The following is a 17,012-nucleotide window of genomic DNA, read 5'->3' on the forward strand; positions in this document are numbered from 1 at the left end:
GGATGCTTTTATTGAAAAGACCTTGCCACAAGGAGTCCCTTATCCTGTCCCATCCTCACCTCATCCTGCAGCAAGAGCTGAGCAGCACCTGGAAGGAAGAGTCTTGAAAGTGCTTTACTGGGAGGTTTATTCCTGGAAGACACTGGATCCTGTGATGCTTTGAGTCCAGGGCTGCAGCATCAGCACCCCAGCTCAGGGACAGGCCACAGAGCAAAGTACGGAGGGAGAGCAGCAGCCCAGGCAGCAGCTGCTATCTCTGCAGCAGAGCCTCCTCACATTACCCTCTTCCCTCACCACCACAAGAGGGATGCCTGGGCTGGGCCTCAGGCTTGGGCACAGAGCAGGTACCCAGTCAGGGACTGCTGCCTGCAGGCTCTCGGGGGCAAACAAGCACCATCCAGACACCACCAACAGACAGTCACTAGCCCCAGGGCAGTCGATGGCTCATGCTATCCTCACATGAGCAGGTAAAATGGGCACATAAGAGGATGCCAGTGATCCACCAGCTCTGGGCAATCAGGGCCAGCATTTTCCAACAGCTCTGTGTCACATCAGCCAACCTGGGACTAGCACCAGGAGAGAGGGAGCATCCACAGTGGCCATGCAAAAGGAGTGAGGAGCGGGATGTGACACTGTCAAAAGCTCAGGTTGTCCCCAGAATGGCCATGAGCTCTGCAGCACACATCCTGCTGAGCCCACCAAGACCTTGCTGGGCCTCACCCTCTATGCCAGGCAGTGCAGGCATCACTGCTCACAGGGTGCTCAGCACCCCATAATGTGTCAGGACTGAGCCCCAATAGGGAAGTGGCAAAGCTGCAGCCATACCCAGGCACTGCCGGCTCCCACAGCCCTCTGGGGCTCACTCCACCACATGGGATGGCTCCTGCCAGCACTTCCTGCCCTACCTGCAGGCTCCAAATGCTGGCCAGGCACTGTGGCAGTGCCAGCTCCTCATGGTTATTCATGTTTGTATCCCCTGCATCAAGGAGAGGCCTTGAAGTCCTTGCATGGCAATGATGGAGAGCAGTGGAACCCTGTTCTCAGCAGGGATCCACTCTGGGCCTAGGCCCACAAACCCTCCTACCACCTGGCCATGATGTCCCTGGCAGCACTGAGGTCAGTGCCCACCCTGCCCCATCCTCTCAGTCGTGGGGCCAAGAGGGGAGCAGCTCCTGCCCTGTGAGCGCAGACACTGGAGCCAAGAGCAAGAGCTGCTCCAGGATGGTTGCTGGGTGGGCGGCCGGTGCCATGCGGTGGCAGCCAGGCCTTTGGCCAAGCTGGTGCACAGGGACATTGCCTGCCCTCGAGCCAGCCCATCTGCTCCCTGGGAATCATCCCCCAGAGCTGGTGGTGTGGCCCCCCACCCTCCCTCTGCTCCACAGCAGCAAGGGAGTGGGGCCAGGCGTGCGGGACGGGCAGGGCCCTGTGCTGCATGCACGTCTGGGAGCCGGCTCCATGCACATCCCTCGGGAAAGCGTAAGTTTGGATACGCAGATCTTCGCATGCAGAGTTCCAGCCGGGTGCCTGCTGCTGCCTCCTCTTCCAAGGCCTGCTTTGGCTCTGGCAGGATGCCCAGGACTGTGGACGCAGAGCTGCTGCTGCACTTACACCTCGATTATATTGACTGAGGGAGACGTCTTCTGTGAGAGAAAAACATGCTGCAAAGCTCCACTTTGTGAAGCCCCTGGGATGCAGACCCACAGCACATCGCCAGCCTCCCCAGCACTGAGAGCAGCAGATCTCCTCTGCAGAAGGGCTGCAGCTGGAGTTGAGCCTCTGTCCAGAGATGAGGGTAGGTGAGCTCAATCAGAGACCCAGCTTCAGTGTTTCCCTCAGAAACAAGGGAGCTAACCCTGAAGTCCCAGCTTTTGGCACAGATGGGCTCTCTTGGCAAAAAGGCTCTGGCAGCTCAGTTCTATCACCTACAGCTGGTGACCTCCTTCAGCCACACACTTGCCTCCCCAGGAAGCCTTTCTGCTCATTGCTGTGCCCAAGGATTCCTGGGTAAGCCATAACTCTATCCCACACTTGTCAACCTCCATGGCTAGTAGACGGCTGGGGATTTCTACCTGGTTCTCAGTGGCAGCCACTCTACACCTGATGCCCTTGGACAGGAGCAGTCAGAGCAGAAAGACAGGAGGTAGGAGGATATCTCCCACTGGGCAGAGAATCCACAAAGCACAGAAGTGTACAGTGCTGCTAGATGGAAGTGCTGCTCCCTCTCCATTTTCAGACCAGAACAGTATTTCCATTAGGATAAGGAAGGGGCTCTGTGGTCCTTCATATGAAGTGCTTGTGTGGTGATGGCCTAGAGCAGGTCCCAGTGAAGAAAGTGAGCAGTGAGAGACCAGTGCAGAAACCATAAGAAGAGCTGCCAAGTTTGTCCTGAAGAGGCAAGAACTAGCCCTGTCTATGGGATGCAGAAGAGGTGCAGCCTTGGAGGGGCTGTGACAGGGAAAGGACCCTGTGATGTGAGAGCCATACCAGCTGATACATCCTGCCATCTCTTCCAGTGCTTCTCCTGCAGTTACTGATGGGGCACACACACTGCTTCAGAGATACTAAACCCCTTGGTTTTAGGTGAGCATGAGCTGGAGTGGTTTTGTTTCTGGAGAGAGCCAGAACCTGTCCAGGCAGCAAGCCACAGCAGATGCCAGAGACCATCCCACCTGGCAGCCCTCCCCACTCACCTTGCTGCGCAGCAGCCCTCCGCTCGGTCGCTCTGGCGTGCTGTGCTCTGAGGACGGCTTTGTCTTCTCCTTGTTGTTATTGGAGTCATTATCCTTGATGATGTCATACTGTCTGCAGAAGAGGGCGATCACCGCTGTGAAAGACAGGGGATGAAGGACTCCCTCACACTGGCTGTGCCCTGCCTCCCCTCCCCACAGCATCCTGGATGGAGAGCAGTCAGGACCAGGGCACCCTGGGGTGCTGGTCACCCAACTCCTCCATCTGTGTCAACCTGGACCAGCCCAGGCACCTCTCCATGTGTGGCCAAACCAGTCTCCTTGGGCAGATGAGGCATGAACACACCTGAAGGCACTGGGGCACAGGTGAGGTGTGAGGTGCCCACAGCAGATACCAAAGCATTTGAAGCCCATAGGGCTGGTGAGCAGCTGAGTGGGTTTCTGACTACCTCCTGCAAGGCACTGAAGTTACTAGGCCAGCACTTGGCTTTGTCCTATCTTGCAGTCCAGCCATGGGGCCAGTCATTGTCACAGTGTTACAGCACCTATCACATGCAGCACGTGTCCCACATCTGGGGACCCTGGACGTGGGACTCCAGAGCAGGGCTGTGAATTGTCATCATTAAATGTGTTGAACTCATCGAAAGAACAGAGCATTGTCACAGCCACCCACAGACTAGGTTGATCTCTCCCTGTTGGCATCGACACACCAACCTATGTGAGGGGTAAGCTTGCAGTAACCATCTTGTGTCAGGAAGGTATTCAAAGCTAGGGCATGGAGAGATGCCAGCAAGATGCCACTAGAAAAATGGCATTTATTGGGAAGGGAGCAGGGAACAAATTACTTCCCATTTGCAGCAGCTGCATGTGACTAGTCAGGAGATGACTGTTGTCTCCAAGGTTTTCTTGCTTCAAGGACAACCTGCTCTGGCTTGAACAGGCTGCTGGGCAGGAGCACTTCACCTGTCTCACAGTTCCAGCAGACTGAGGCACAGTCACTCCCAGACAGTGCAGCACTGTTATCAGACATCACATAAGCCAGCCAAGACCCAAGTTACATGATGGTTCACGTCAGCCGGAATATTTCCACCCTGTCCCACATTGTCTCCTGCTCTTCCTGCCCAGCAGTCAGGCCAGCCAGCCCACATGCTCCAGATCATCACTGCTGAGTGACCGTGGTCACTTCTTTTACCTCACTGGCTCAAGCTTCTAGACAAACTCAATGGAGTTACTGGAATGGCTGACAGACCCATAGCAATTGCTTCTGTGCTGTCTTGAGCCCCATCCTCTTTGTGGACCCTGGACTGGACCCCAGTCTGCTGGAACATTGCTGGTGGCACTCACCTGCCCACATGAGCAGCACAGCCACAATGATGATAATCTCGCCTGTCTGCAGCTGCCTGTCTTTGTCCAGCCCTTCCATGGTGATATCACCTGCAGAGAAAAGAATCCAGGCAGGGCTGGCAGCAGATAGTATCCCACCAAAACCTATTTCAGGACCAGCAACACTTGAGGATCTGAGAGAGAGCTCCCAAGGAGAGAGGCCCACCTCTCCCAAACAAGGATGGGTATGGAATGACATCTTGGCCAGGAAGGAGGCACGCAGCCTGTGTCTTTCCTCTGTCAGATAAACCATCCTCACTACCAAAGGCAGCCAGGGATTCTAACAGCTTGTCTGGGTTCAAGTAGAGACAGTACAAGGCATGGGACTAATCACTGAGGTTACTCCCCATGTAGGGAGCAGGACAGGTTAAGGAAGCCCTGAGTTGAACACAAGCATTGATGAAAGTAAGCCATATGCTTGCCCTGCTATACTCTACTCAAGCCCCCTTCTTATGCCTAGCTTCAGACAGACTTCTGTGCCTAGTGGAACCTGTCTTGGATGCTTGGATCATCTGTCATAAACCAGCATATAGATAACCCCAAGGCAAGAAGGCACAATATGGACCAAATAGGAAACTGTGAGGCTCTCTAATTTGTCCTTTGGTAGCTTACAGGCTGGGAGATCTGAAAGCCTGTCCAGAATTTTCCTATGGGCATGAGCTAAATAAGCTACAGCAGCTGTCCTCGCCTCAGACTGCTTAGCTGAACAGGGTGCTGAGGTGTGGGACAGAAGGGCTGTAAAGCAGGGCTTGTGGACATAGGGACAACAGCAGCCTTACAACCCTGCTACCCAGTATGATTTTCTGTGTCCCATGCAGCACCTTCCTTCCTGGCTGCTGGATCCCTGCCTGTGTGCTGTGGAGACCTCCAAGTGTGGCCCCACTGACAGCACCAGGGCAAGTGGGAAAGAGCTGCCTCACCTTGGTTGGAGCTGTTGGAAGGGAGGCGGTCGGTCTCCTTCAGGGTGCGGAAGTGGACGCGCTTGCTGGCCTGGCTCTCTCCGTAGAGGCCAATGCTCTGCACCTGGATGATGTAGTCGGCATCCTCTGCCAGGTCCCAGAGCACGCAGGCGCGGTTGGTGGTGTTCACCTCGCGGATGAAGCGCTGCATCTGTCCATCCTGCCGCTGCCAGAGCCAAGAGCTGTCTGTCATCCCCAGGAGCCTGCTCCCCGCTGCACCAGGCACAGGCCCCACTCTGCAGGGCTGTGCTGGGCACACTGCCCTCACTCCTCCCTTCCCAGGCAACCATCCACCCCTGGGGTGCGCCAGGCTGGCCAGTACTTTGCTATGCAGCATCCCTGCGTGGCCTGAGTGCTAGGCACCTCCCTGGAGAAGCCACCATCATCTGGGGCTGTGGAGGCACAGCAAGGCAAGCAAAAAAGGGTTATGTCATGGCTGAAGCACCATCCTTACCCAGAGATAACAGGGGAGCTGCTGGAGGGACAGCTACCACCAGGATGGGTGGCACAGACAGGGTGCCCAGGCAAGGGCTGCTCAGCAGCAGAGCTGCCCTCGGACAGGTGCCAGAGGAACTCAAAACTGTGGGAATGGGGCTGACATAGCAGCATGCTAGCAATTAGTGAGAGATAATCTAGAGAGAGAGTCCGGATACCTGCTGTAAGATGGCATAGCCGATGACCACGTCTCCTTCTGGGACGTCCCAGGAGACTGTGGCAGAGTTTGCCTTCAGCTGCGTCACAGTCACGTTGACAGGGGACGGTGGCCTGTCTGGGTGAGCCAGGGACAGACCGAGGCAAGGAGGAGGAAAGAGGCAAAAGAAGACATCTGAGAACAGGCACTTACTCCTGCACACCACCATGGAGGGACCCCTTCAACATCTGCCTGTGGCAGCACATTGGTCAGGGATACAGGGAGCAGCATCCAGCAAATTTATCCCTGGAGAGGACTGGCACATCCGGGCACAAGGATGAGCTTCTGCCAGCAGCCAAACATGCAGGGCACAGTGCTTCTCAGGCTCATGTGAGGTGGGGATGTGTCACAGAGCTACCCTGTGCCTGGGCAGACACTCCTCGGTCTCATCAGCTACACAACCTCACCCTCTGCAGTATCCTGCAGCAGGGAAGGCAGACAAGCTCACGAGGCATCTGACTGGCTTTTCTCTCAAGGGCTTGTGGTGGCAGACGCAGCCCATTGCTCATAACATGTGTCCCATGTCAAGGGGATTCACAATGCTGACCATGTGCCCAGGCTGCCACACTCAGCTAAAGACACGAAGGGCCCCTAGGAGGCTCCTTCCACCTTGCAGACATCAAAATCAGAACTGCATGAAGGCCTGGCCTGAGCAAAAAAAAGGACAGAAGTTTAAGAGACTGTCATGACAACTTCATGAGACCCTGCAGCTGAAAATCACACAAAAAGACAAGTCCCTGCAGCCTGCCTCAGAGTGCTGCAGAGACTCTGCTATCAGAGAGAAGAAGGACATTCGTATCAGCTCTTCACGAGGGCACCTGCTTGCAGATCCGAGGTACCTTCGCTGCTGCTCAGATGTTCATCTGCAGGAAAGTTTACTTCATTCAGCTCCAGAGCAGAAGAGGGGCTGCCTGGCATGACATGCTCCTGCTCAGCCTGGGCACAGGGGTAGATTCTTGGCATGGAAGTCCCATGTTTCTGTAGGGTCCAGAAAGTCCAAAAAAATCCTACATTAATGCAGTTCTTTAATGGTAAAATAAGGTTCCTCTAAGCTCTGGGGCTGCCCCTGGATGTGCACATCACGAATGCCTGGCACACCACCCAGAACTGCGTAGGAAGCAGTTTCAGACACAGTATTTATATATCAACTGTGACAGAAAAATGGGGCAGCTTGGAATAAACACACTATGCAATTCAATCTGGCCATCTCATCTGCCTGGCACTACTCCTTCCTTCAGAACTGGGAGGAAAACCCAATACAAAGCTGACTTTCCCAGCAGTGCAATGCCATTGGCTGCGAAGCCAGCAGCCGTGCTCAGCTCTTGCTCTCCTTCATGGTCTGCACTATCACCATTCTGAGATTTCGCAGCACTAAGAGCATGGCAGGATCCTACACAGGTACACAGACCTGCACACAAAGCCAAATTCTGTCTGGAAATTAGACACAGGAGCACATGAGGCTGTTGTTCACATTTCCTCTCTCCCTGTAAACAAGTCAGTGTCCTTCTACAAGCTGCTTTTGTAGCACAAATTCAACACTGTGATGTATGTAGATAGAAAAAGAGTCCCAGAGGGCACCTAAGATGAAGAAAAAAGAACTACCAACCACAACCACACCACCACCAGTGGCCTCAGAATGACAAGGAAAGGTCAGCTATTTAAATGCTTTCATTCACATTTAAAATTGTGGTAATAGTAACATTTAGGTTGGAAAAGATCTTTAAGATCATTGAGTCCAACCACTAACCCAGCACTGCCAGGTCACTACTAAACCATGTCTCTCAGCACCACAACTACATGGCTTTTAAATCCCTCCAGGGCTGATGATTCCCCCACTACCTAAGGCAGCCTGTTCCAGGGCTTGACGACCCTTTGGGGGAACAAATTTTTCCTCAGGTCCAACATCAACCTTTCCTGGTGCAATGTGAGGAAATTTTCTCTTGTCCTATCAAATTTGAACACAGCTCCAGATCCAACCAGGACAAGGCTGTGATTCCCACTGAGAGAAATGCAGGGTTGTGGTCTGCCACAGACAGTTAAGACACATAGGAGGGTTCCTCTCTGAGTCCAGAAAAAAACGTTCTCAGAGAGGCGCATCCCCAACAGAAGCCTGACACATCACCAAGAGGCAGTCATTGGAGACAAGAACAAGAGCATCACAAGGTGCTGCACTTTCTCTTTCAGAACAGGAGGCAGGGAAACTGAAAATGATTTAAAGATACAGTTAAACACCCTTTATCCCATGAAATTTTCCCCATGGGAATCTGGTTCATTGACCTGTGAGCCAGTGTCTCTGAGCCAGGTCCTCAACATCACACCCTCATCTCCCAACAGCAAAACAGGCTGAACATAGCTGCAGACCCCAGCTCTGAGCACTGTCTGGGGCAAGCATCTTCTGTTCACTCCAGAGCTCCCAACAGATGTGCGCTGGGTTTCTGCTCCAGCCACAGCCAATGTGAAAGTTTGCTGCATGACTACCATCTAAGCTGTAAAGCATAAGGACAGTTATTCAAGGCTACCACTGCACTAGCAAAAGGGTCAGGAATAGCCCAGGCATTCAGTGGTAGAAAGTAGCTCCTGGGAACTCCTTTGGTCTGAACCAACCAGCATGGCTCAGGAGTCAGCATGAGCCACAAACTGCTCCTAATCAGTAGCACTCCTGTTCTCTCCTCTTTGGAACTCATGAACTCAGTGTGATGGATATGAACCAGAGCCTGCCAGCTGGCCTCAAGACAACAACAGGACCTGCTACTTCGCAGGATGCATCTACAGTAATAAATTAGGGAGCTTTTTACATCTAACAGAATGAGAAGAAGTCTGACCATGCCCAAATGGGCTGTTTGATTTTCCAGCTTTTAAGTGTGTGTGAGGAAATTAAAGGCAGGATCTGACATCTCTGTGATGCAGAAGTCCATGAATGGAACTAGTGGCAGGCTCCTTGCTCTGCACAAGAATTTTCTTGGCTTCTGCAAGGAGCCCAGCCTGGACCAGCCCAGGTTTTCAGGCTGGGGGTGCCAAGATGTGGCCCTAGGGCAGAGCTGCAGGGCCCACAGGGAGCTGGCAGTATTATTCCTTGAACTGTGATTCACCAGAGCTTGCAGAGGTCCTACATCGGGGCTTTCACTCACTGGCAGTAAAAGAGCATCCTGGAGGGGCACCACCCCAGTACCAGACTGCAATGACTCAAAGCCAGCATGATCTGCTGTTACACTCAGAGCCTACACAAATTTCCCAGGTGGAGAGAAGGGAGGGTGAGAGGACAGAAGGGCCATTGCAAAGCCACAGTGGACATGGCCAGTCAGAGCTTCAAACCACATGTATCATAACCATGCCTTGTGCAGGTTCCAGGCAATCAGACCTGAACCTGCAAGACTTGGAGGTGTCCAGGCAGCAGTTTGTCATTAGAGAAATGAGCATCCCTTGGTCAATCTGCAGGCCAGCAAACTGCAGAAAAGACAGCTCTGAGTACACAGGATTTGCACACCTGGCAGAAAGACACACATAAGAAGTTTCACAAGTCAAAACTAAAGAAATTGACCCTAGAAACACCAGCCAGTGTTCAGTCCCAAGGATATGGAAGATAAGACCTCACTGAAATGTTATGACAAGACAGCTCACAGCACAGAAAGCTTTGCATATGATCCCCAAGTTAAGCCTAACATTCTTCAGCCTGCTCTGCAGCTGAGGTCAGAGCAGTTTCATGCCAGAGATGTTGTCATAAAGGTCTGCAAGTGCAAGGGCTGCAGAAAACGTTCTCTCTGAAGCCAACTATTAAAGCCAAGATGCTACAACACCCTGCACCCTCTCTGGGGAAAGCATGCCATAATTAAGTCCTGCCCAATGCATTAATTGCTAATGATTCTGCATCATTTATAATTTATCCAGCTACATTTTTGATTAAAGCCATACTAAAGAAATGGACACCACCAGAGGAAGAGCAATCGCTTTCTGGCACACCCGTTGTGTTGCTGATGTTGCATAGCATTCCTTGCAGGTCTGCTTAAGAGGTGGGAAGACCTGGCCCCTCTGAGGATGGGCAGCAGGAGAGTTGACCCATGAGCATTGGACTGGGTCTGCCATGTGACTTGGCTTTGTAGATTAAATAAGAGGCCTGGCAGATGCTCCTCAAGAGTGATGTTGGCAGATGTGGGTCTGCACAGGGATGGGGCAGAGCCCTCTCCATCCTGCTGTGGCTGCGGAGAGAGGACCTCACCTGTCTCTCAGCCCACGTCCTTGGGGCTGCTGCTCAAGGGCACCCAGATGTTTGCCCAACTTAGCCCTGCAGCAGCGAGCAGAGCATCTGCTTGCACATCTAAAAATAAGTGGCCCCTTTTTAATAACCCTGATGGCATTTGTTCCTGAATCCTTCAGGCCCTGGAAAACATTTTGCAAGGAGACTGAAAACATGGCAGAACACGTCCAACACTTGTGATTCCATTGAGTAGATCAGTGACCTGACAAGGAGCAGACAGACAGCAGACGGCTGCCAGTGACACCGGATCGTTCAGACAGTCAAAGGAAGAAAGGACAGCGGCACCCGGGGTGCGACAGACCTCAGTGTCTCAGCAAACACTGGTCCAGAGACAGCAAGGCAGGAAGGTGGGCAGGGAACCCGCCAGCCAAGGACCAGCTCAGAGTCAGCCTGCAGCAGCGGAGCATCCCCGAGCAGTGGCACTGATGCACTGGAGACTCGCTGTGGAGGGGCAGGAATGGGAGACAGGGAGACCCTCCTGTGACCCGCGTTCCCGCACTGCCTGACTCAGAGGTGGGAGGCTTCGGGAGCCAGAGCTGCAGGCGGCGGCTCTGGGCGTCCCCGGCAAACCCGATGCCCTCCGCACGATCGCGCCTCATCCCTCGCGGAGAGGACGCGGCACGGACGCGGGCACGGCTTGCCTGGAGGCACTAGGGGGATGCCCCGGGGCCGGAAGGGCCGGGACAGGCACGTTGGGTCATGGCCAAGGCTATGCTGGGGCTGGGGCCACACAGCGAGAAGGTCCGGCGAGGGGCTCCGTGCCACAGCAGGGTCCGGTAAAGGGCGCCGGATCGCCCAGGTCCGTGTCCCCCGGGGAGCGCCCACCCCGCGCCACAGCCGGGCCCCCGGGGAGCAGGGGGATTTCAGGCCCGCCGCCCACTCCCTATCCCCGACCCCCGACCCCAGCCCGGCCCCCGGCCCGACCGCACTTACTGGCTCGGATGAGGCAGAGGTCGCAGCTGAAGAGCACCAGGACGGGGTTGAGGAAGGCCGAGAAGCGAGCCATGGCGGCGGGCCGGCGGCCCCGGCCCGGGCGGCAGCCCTGGCACCGGCCCGGGTCTCTGCGCCGCGGGACAGAGCGGGGCCGAGCCCCGGCCGCAGCGCCGGGGGGGCGGGGGCGGAACGGCCGCTGGGCACGGCCCTCCCGGCCCGGCCCGGCACCGCCCCCTGAGCGGCACCGCAGCGGCTGCAGCCCGCCTCCGGTCCGACCACCCCAAACCGCCGGCGCCGCCCCCCGAGCCGCGCCTCCGAAAATAACCGGTGCTGCTGAGCGCCTTACCCTTCAGACAGCCACTGCTGCCCCCCACTTCCTGTCCTGCCCCCGTCATCACCAGTGCTGTGTCCTGTGCCGTTTCCCAGTAACCCCGCACGCTGTACCCCTAGTAGCCACCAGAGCCCCTCCACATGTACCTCGAGCAACAAGCGGTGCCACCCTATGCTGCATCGCCAGTAACCCCCAGCGTGGGCTCTCCTCAGGCGGTGGGTTCACGTGTCTCTGATTACACAACCACCCTCCCTGCATGCCCTGTCCCCCTGTGTCACCCCTGACACACCCTTGTGTTGTTCCACAGGCCCATGGCTCCTACCCTGCGGGATCGCATCAAGGGCCACATGTCCTACGACAGCAGGTCCCACAGCCCCATGTCCCACAGCTGCATGTTCCATAGTACCTCCCACGGCCAGTCGTCCCATGACCAGCATGTCCCACAGTTGCACGTCATGTGAAAGCACATCCCACTGCAGCAGGATGTTTTCTCAGCATCTTGCAGCTGCTGCCTGCATGCTCTGTCCTGCTGTGGAGGCATTGATGTGTGAAGAGCAACGAGGGACTATGCAAATGAAGGGGTCAGTCTCCAGGACCTTTGAGGGCTTCTAGGCCACTGGGCCAGCACTAACTGTTCACTTGCTGTACCCACAGCAAGACACCTCGTCCATCACACAGCTTGTGGCACAGGTTCCTCTGCTCAGGCAGCCATGAGCAGCTGTGTGTGCTTCTGCTCATACTTTTGCACTAACTCAAACGACCTAAGCTCGGTCCTTCTTCTCATACACTGAACGACTGGTTTCATACCGTGCTTAGTTTTGTCCATAATTGACTTTTAGAGTTTGTTCTGTTTGCATTTTAGTACATGACTTATTTTACCTGCATGCTGAGCTGCTACTTCAGCTCCATTGTTGTCAGCACCACGCCTTGGCTTCCTGCTATAGCATACACATGTCATGTACAGAAACAGACATGTATACATGAACATACACACAGTTGCATGGTTTACTGGACATTTCTCAGTATGTTCTTGCTACACATCCCACAGCCTTTGGAGCACATCCTGAATGCTGACACATTATCTGCTGGCTCACCAGTGGCACAGTTAGGACCTCTCCAGCTCCACCATAGCTGCAGTACTTAGTTTTCCCTGGTTTGCCCAGCATGACTCTGGCCTGCACAGGTGTGGCCAGGTGAAAGTGATGTGGTAACTTCTAAAAGACTTTCTTTTGGAAGCTCAGCACTGCTCTTTGAGAGGAGAGACAGATGTCCATTAGCACTGTGGGACAATTTATTCTGCAAAGCCCCCCAAAGCCACCTTCAAGGGATTTAGAGTTTTGTGTCCTTTCCCTAGGCTCCAGGCTGCTTACACAAGAGGAGGATCATGCTGTGATTAGTGGAAGTTTCTGTCTGACCACCCCTGGACACCGCTGTTAGCTGAGTGGCATCCTGGGCTTTGTACCTCCCTCAGACCAGTTGTCCTGGACACAGGAAAGGACATGCTGTGCCACTCAGGGCAACCCTGGAGTGGAGCTTAGCAACCATCTCTCTCCAGTGCCATCCCAGCCCTTGTGCACTGCTCTGGCGATGTGCACGGGGAGAAGAAGGGTGTGCTTTGGGAGTGGAGGAGAACATTTCTATCTGTGGGTTCAGGGTGCACACATATTTCACCATAATTGGAGTGTATGGGGGTTTCAGCCAGGCAAAATGCAATCTGCAGTCACAAATCAGGAGCTAACACATCTGAACTGCGTTATCTACCTTGCAGCACCTTGTACCTGGAGTTCAGCAGGAAACTCCTGCAGCAGGCTCAAGAGCAGCCTGGGCAGCTGGGGCTGCCAGTCCCACATCACTGCCTGCCTCAGGTCCTCTCCTCTCCCTACCTGCTGGAAGAGGCTCCATAAGTCCCACTGGGCATCCAGCTTTGACCTGGGCACCCCTCCAGGATGCTCTTCTCCTCAACCACCCCTCCCACCCATCTGCATCTGGTGCTTGTGGCTATGCTTCACTCCTCTTTGCTAGGACAAGCTGGGCTGTGAGCAAAGGCCACATGAGGACAATGAGCACAAGTGCCACCTTGGCTGCTGCATGTCACATCGGCTGGGTGACTCTGCTGATGGGTGTATCTGGCTTTGCTGCCTCTGTGCTGGCTCTGTCCTGTGTCCTGTACACCCTGCCTAAGACACCCACAGGCTATAGGAGGTTCTTGCAGTAAGAGAGAATTTCCCAGAGAATCTGTGTTTCTGGAAGCCCCTAAATACATCCAATATCAGTCTTTAGTTTTGGAAATCACTGAGGCAAGTGTGAGGCTCTGGGAGAGGTGCTGGCAGCAAGGGAATGCCCTGATCATGGTGCAGGAGGCTCCTCTTCCTGCATCATGTCACCCTGCTGTGCTCTTTCTCTGCCCAATACTGAATACATCAGGAAGGATTCCTGGCACATCAGGCACCTCTCTGCCTATGCCTGTGGCCCTTGGGAGCTGGGGAAGTTTTAGAGTTAGGATATGCCTGTGCAGAAACTGCCCATACTTTGTTGTGCACAAACATTATTGACTAAATGAAGCCTGCAATGAACACATGGATTTTGTGTGATCTAAGCCTTGGTCATCTTTTAAGTAGCCTGAGATGAGTGTTGAAAGGAATTAACATGACATGACTTGCAAGAACCAGGTCCTCACCTGGGGATCCTGGACCTCTGTTGACTGTTTCCTTCCTGGAACACCCTACTCATGTAATTATTTCCCCAAGAAACTCCCAGTTTATGAATGTCTGTGCCATTCTCCATGTCCTCCACTCTCTGTGCAGGTCCTGTTCTGCCTGTCTGCCTCCAGTGAGTGGCAGAATGATGCTGCCCAGGATGAAATTCTGGCTGCTGCAGCTCCTGCTGTACAACATGCCGTGGCCATTTGTGACCTGATTATGCCTATGGAAACACACAGTAGCTGCTTCTGAGACTCAGAGTGGCCTTTTCCAGGTAAGCATCATCCTTCAAACATCTCTAGGGGTGACCTAGAGGAGGGCAAGACAGTGTACAAAAGTCAGACTTGCACCTGCCCTCCCAGAGTCCACCTCTCAACTTGTCCCATGACTGCCCACCATGTGTTTTCACCAACTTTGCTGTAGCTGCTGCTTTGCATTGTCTGTTCTCTTGCTTCCTGTTCACTGGAAGATAACGTCCAAGGTATGTTGTGTGGGTTCATTCACATCAGTTCAGCCATGTCCATGTGCTGGCTGCTGTATCTTATTTCTTTCTAGGGAGATGGAATTAACTCATCAATCCCTTGTGATAATAATAATAGATGGTAAAGGTATCACAGTTATTTTCCACAAAGCTGCTGCAGAAAAGTCCCCCATTGTCTTCAGACAAGGAATGCTCTCAGATCCATCCCCAGGCTGTGGATACCAGCCCTTTGAGACTTCATGAATTTTATGAAGTGTGGAAGGCCCCTCTGCTAAGCATTAATAATTCCCAATCCTCCTCATTTTTTTTCATTTGGTGATGGTGTGGGGTTTTTGTGCCATCTGCTGCATAATTGGTTCAGGGAATTCAGTGCTGGCCAAGAACAGACATTTATAGGTTTGATTTTTTGATTATCCCAGGGTATTGTGAAGTCAGGAGTTCTGCTATGTAATTATGTGCCGTGTCAAAAGTAATGTATTCTGTTGGGTTCAGACCAGCTGCCCAATTATTTCTTCTGGCTGTTCCTAGTTCCTATTGTAAGAAACAGCTAATAATTGTTTGCTGTGTTTATGTGCAGCACCATTTGTGACTCTGCAGATCCTTACCATCTTTCCCAGCTGCTAAGCCCTTTTCTACCCTTTTTACAGCGCTACAACTAGACAGCTTAAGGTGTTTGAGGTGAGAGTGTCCTGTGTATTGATACACTGATAATAATATTGCCACTCAGCCCTTTCCCAGGTCATTTACACCACATCAAGGAGTCAAGGCCAAGAGCCTAGTAAAGCTAAAAAGGGATCTGACAGATATATTGATCCTGTATCATTATGGTCATTGAGCACAAAAATGATGAGAGTTACTGAACTGGTTTGCTTGGGAACCAGAATCAGCCTCTATCTAAGGCCACTGCAACATCCCTGGGGAAGAAGTTTATTCATTATTGCTCATTCTACAAGGGTGAAGATGAGATATATGCAAAGCACTGAATCTAGAGCAGAAATGCTAACCCCACTGAGACAAAGAATGTGGAGTACCAGGCATGTGCTCCATCCCATGTTGAAAACTATTCTGTCGTGACTGACTCCGGTGAAAGGAAGGGTCATGCACCTGTGGAAATGGTCACAGAGCCTGCTAGAGGCCTGATCTGCCTCATTTTCTGCCTGACAGTGATAATATTGGTGTCCAGCCAGAAGCTTGAGCTTCAAGGAGAGAGAAAACTCTCCTGAGAGTGCCTAGGAGGGCGGTTTGGGCAAAGAAGCTTATGGTGCATGCCTAAATTAGCCTGGGTTGTTTAGCCTAGAAACTATGAAACTGTGGGGGATGTGCTGACAGCTTCTCTTCATATGTTTGACAGCTGCCAAGTTTGTACAAGGCTGCTGCAGAGACTGGAATGATGTCTTCTGTGCCTGCGGATAGGACTTGAGCCCATGGAGCCCAGGGGCTATTCACTCTTTCTACTGTGAGACTGGGGGGATATTGGTCTTGTTTCCAGGCCCCCTAGACTCCACCAAGGGCTGTCTTGCTGCCTTTCCTCTGACACCTCCTCTGTGGTGTTGCTTCTGTCAGGTCCACAGCAATTTGTCATCTGCATTGCTGGCACTGGGATCTGCTCACTGTGCTGACTCTGCATTTGTTCCTGTTGTCTGTGAGCAGAACTGAAGCTCCTGGATGGAGAGGGAGCATGTCTGCCAGCCAGCCTGGCTCCTCCATGTGCCTCTGCTCAGCATGGGTGCTGTACTAACCTGCACTGGATGTGCAGTGCTCCACAAGGCCAGGGGAACAGCCAGGGTGGCCTGGGACAGGGTGCAAACATGCAAAGATAGCCTGTCACTAGCTTGAGGACATGGGACAGCAAGACAAGGCATTAACTGGGCAGCCCATACAATGAAGAGCCCAATGTGATTGGGCTATTTCATACACCAAGCATGGCAGTAGTTTGGTGGCATGTAACCTCGCTCTCCAGCACAGGATAGCCTTGGGGATATGGATGGTGACCAGGGGAGGCCAGGGATGACCAGACTCTCTTGTTGTGTGGTGGGGACACAGTCACCCTGTCTGGAGGGAGCAGAATCTACCAGACTCAGACTGTTGTTCCAGCCACTTCTGCCAGTGAGGTGCCCTGTCCCTGCAGCAGGTGATTTGGCTCTGACACGGTCCTGGAGCTGATGCAAGTAGACTGGAAATGTCCACTCTGCTCTGTGCCACTCAGCAGCATTTCTGAGGTGGGGGCCAGGGCCATGCCTGTCTTAACATGTTCCTGTGCTGACCCAACCACTCTCAGACAGACTGGACCACACTGCCAGCCTTTCCCTGTGAACAGCCACAGAGCAACCCTGACTGCTTGGCGCTCTCTCATTATTCATCATGGCATCACAGAGGCACTGTGTTGCATTAGACTCAGTTGTGTCTCCAGCAATGAGAACATCCCTGTAGGCTGAGATGAAGGTGTGGGGATCCCACCAGCTCACTCCATCCACGGGACATATCATCTGATACCTCTGTAGATCATTGTTTCCTACCCTCAAGCTGCTATGAGAGGCAGCGCTCATGCATAGCTTTAGAGGGCATGAAAGGTCTGCGTTCATGGACAGATCATTCT

The 17,012-nt window shown here is 53.3% G+C and overlaps 1 protein-coding gene across 3 annotated transcripts; it reads right to left on the bottom strand.

Moving 5' to 3' along the window:
• On the bottom strand, positions 1-11,191 carry FNDC4 (fibronectin type III domain containing 4). Of its 3 annotated transcripts, none has more exons than XM_054179854.1 (6): positions 10,906-11,191; positions 5,683-5,794; positions 4,991-5,195; positions 4,032-4,121; positions 2,691-2,824; positions 1-1,640 (listed from the first exon to the last, which is right to left on the bottom strand). In XM_054179854.1, the coding sequence occupies exons 3-6, from the start codon at positions 5,178-5,180 to the stop codon at positions 1,605-1,607; spliced, it is 450 nt and encodes a 149-aa protein (XP_054035829.1). In that variant the 5' UTR covers positions 5,181-5,195; positions 5,683-5,794; positions 10,906-11,191; the 3' UTR covers positions 1-1,604. The 3 variants fall into 3 exon arrangements, with proteins under 3 accessions (XP_054035829.1, XP_054035828.1, XP_054035827.1); XM_054179853.1 differs by having other exon boundaries at positions 1-1,637; positions 5,683-5,798; positions 10,906-11,087; XM_054179852.1 differs by having other exon boundaries at positions 5,683-5,798; positions 10,906-11,087.
• Positions 11,192-17,012: the final 5,821 nt, after the last annotated feature.

This window comes from Dryobates pubescens, chromosome 3 (assembly GCF_014839835.1).
Source record: "Dryobates pubescens isolate bDryPub1 chromosome 3, bDryPub1.pri, whole genome shotgun sequence".
NCBI lineage: Eukaryota > Metazoa > Chordata > Aves > Piciformes > Picidae > Dryobates > Dryobates pubescens.